Consider the following 2915-nt stretch of genomic DNA (forward strand, 5'->3'; position numbering starts at 1 on the left):
CTTTCAGTTTTACCTATTATTTTATATATATATATATATATATAGATTGGTTGGGGGGTCTTGATGACTAAGGGTTTGGGTGCTTAATGGCATGCCCACGATTATGCTGGCAAATTTTTTTTTTTAGTTACTTGGTACTTAGCTTCTAGTCTAGAGTAACCTGTACAAAGATGTAGTTATCGGGAATACTAAAGCATTTCTACACTTTAATTGAACTTTCAATGGAAGATTAAAAGATTATCGCAGAAAGCACATTTGTTCATTGACTGAGTTTGGATTGGAATGCACAGGTTAAAATTTGCTGAACGTTGGGAACTTGGGAAAAAAGATGATTGCCACAAGCTAAGCTTAAGGCATGAGCTTAGCTTGGCCTTGGACCCAACCAGGTAGCCAAATGAGATGACTAGCCTAGCTAGACACTAGACAGTATACACAACAATTGTGTGATTATATGCTCAAAAACCTAACCCGTTGGTTTTGCATCCTAGAAAAGCTAATGATTCTTGATTAATTGAGCAATGCAGTAGTTTGTCCTTATTTTATTGAACAGCACAAAGAAACAAGCACTGGTTGGTGAAATTCTTGCAGATCGGCTTGAATAAATCTTTCTTGTAGAGTACTTTCAATTTTCAAACCGAATTTGTTATTTTATAATATTTTCAAACCGAGTTGAATAAGGTTAGCATATATTGAAGCATAAATCACGGATATGCATGTGGTTAATTTACTCACTCTATAGCTTTGTGCATCCAATATTAGAAACCAATCCCCTTTAAATATCACTGAGCTGATTTCGAGGTCAACATTTTTAACATTTTGGTTCTTTTTTCAAGATCCATTTACATGTGTCCTGGATCAGAGTTTACAATCTTATGCGGATCTAGCTAGTCATGAAATCAAAAATTGCATAATAGTAAAATATATGTCATGTGTTGTGTCCGATGCTTTTAATAATTGCCTCAAGTATTAAATTGCTTCTTCTGACGAAAAATATAGTAGTAGTAGTAGTAGTATATGATGTTTGCGCGATCATGAAGTTGGATTTATTGAGCTTCACGCAGTGTTGACCTTTTACAATTAGTCCCCACCACCTAATAATACACTCACTAGTTTATCAGGGTTAAGTATAACAAAGATGACCTAAAACTAAATAATAAACAAGCCTCCCCTAGGAAAAAAAACAAAGCCACTTATTTGATTATTAATTGTCTACTAGTGGCGTTTGACATTGAGAGGGGCTCTAATTTCATGTTTTCAAAAGGCAATACATACATACTACATACAATTTTTGATACCCACTTCCTACTCAACCTTTTCTATCTTCAATTCTAAGCAAGCAACCCTCATCAAACACAAACAAAAACACATGGATTCACCTCATAAAACCAAGTCTCTCTCCACTAGTCTCTTCTTCCTTTTCATCCTCCTGTCAACAAATCTTCTCACCTTGTTCCTTTCCTCTACTTTCAATGCCTCCTTGTGCTCTTTCAATCCCACCATTTCCACCACCACCACCGCCACCAAAGACAATGAATATCCTTCTCCTAAATCACCCGATGTATCTACAGAAGCTACAAATAATTTAGATCTTTCACCTGAATTCCTTGCTTTCACATCCGGGCAATTACTCCCATTTGGGGTTAATATCAACTTTGATTCCGACACCATATACCCCCCAGTTGGAAAAGCATGCACCCAATTCCCCAAAGAACTCAACACCTTCATGTCTTACAAGGTCAATGGTTCATGCCCAGATGATGAGCTCTTAGCCCAAAAGCTCCTCCTCAAAGGCTGTGAGCCACTCCCTCGACGCCGTTGCCGCCCTGCTGCCCCTTCTAAATATGTTGAACCATACCCACTTCCAACTAGCTTATGGACAACACCCTCAGACAACTCCATTGTATGGACAGCTTACACTTGCAAAAACTATGATTGTCTCGTCAACAGAAAGTATAGGGAAAAGGGTTTCAGTGATTGTAAAGACTGTTTTGATCTTCAAGGAGCTGAGAAATCTCGTTGGACCTCATCAAAAGGTGGTGGTGTAGACTTCAGTATTGACGAAGTCTTGGCAACAAAGAAGCCTGGAACCGTACGTATCGGGCTTGACATTGGCGGTGGTGTAGCTACTTTTGCTATAAGAATGATGAAAAGGAACATAACCATTGTTACAACCTCTATGAACTTGAATGGTCCATTCAACAATTTCATTGCCTCAAGAGGGGTTGTGCCTCTCTACATTAGCATCTCTCAGAGGCTTCCTTTTTTCGACAACACGTTGGACATCGTTCACTCCATGCATGTATTGAGTAACTGGATCCCAACAACGTTGATGCACTTCTTGATGTTTGATATCTATAGGGTGCTTAGGCCTGGGGGGTTGTTTTGGCTTGACCATTTCTTCTGTGTGGAAGAGCAGTTCGAGCAAGTTTACAAGCCGCTCATAGAGAGCATTGGGTTCAAAAAGTTGAAGTGGGTGGTAGGGAAGAAGCTCGATCGTGGTCCAGAGCGCCGTGAGATGTACCTTTCGGCTTTGTTGGAGAAGCCATTGAACAACTCTTGGTGATTTTCATTTTTTTTCTCTCTCTCCTCTTGTTTACTTAAATGAGATTTTGATTTTGAGTTTAGATTCCTGTCTGTCTTCTTTGTAAGAAGTCGTGGCAAGGAGTAAATTTTAACAATGTATGAAATTTTACTTGCACTAGTTTTCCCCCTCTTTGTATTGTCCCATATACGTTTTACATTTGATTTACTAATATTTATTCATTTTCCTCGCATATATATATATATATATATTGTAAGAAATTGAGTAGAACTTGTATTCACTTTTTCCTGGTTTTACATTTGATTTACCAATATTTATGCATGTGTCTCCATTATGGTTATTGTTCATGGTAGTGCTTGCTACGCTAGAGCAA

The 2915-nt window shown here is 38.2% G+C and overlaps 1 protein-coding gene across 1 annotated transcript; it reads left to right on the forward strand.

The window, feature by feature from the left end:
• Nucleotides 1-1142: 1142 nt before the first annotated feature.
• Nucleotides 1143-2715, forward strand: LOC136066444 (probable methyltransferase At1g29790). The gene has a single exon (XM_065770770.1). The coding sequence runs from the start codon at nucleotides 1367-1369 to the stop codon at nucleotides 2561-2563; it is 1197 nt and encodes a 398-aa protein (XP_065626842.1). The 5' UTR covers nucleotides 1143-1366; the 3' UTR covers nucleotides 2564-2715.
• Nucleotides 2716-2915: the final 200 nt, after the last annotated feature.

The sequence above is a fragment of the Quercus suber genome, unplaced genomic scaffold (assembly GCF_002906115.3).
Source record: "Quercus suber isolate HL8 unplaced genomic scaffold, Cork oak 2.0 scaffold_35, whole genome shotgun sequence".
NCBI classification, from domain to species: domain Eukaryota; kingdom Viridiplantae; phylum Streptophyta; class Magnoliopsida; order Fagales; family Fagaceae; genus Quercus; species Quercus suber.

Excerpts from the sequence above, each read along its gene's own strand:
- LOC136066444 (XM_065770770.1), top strand. The coding sequence starts at position 1,367 with ATGGATTCACCTCATAAAACCAAGTCTCTCTCCACTAGTCTCTTCTTC.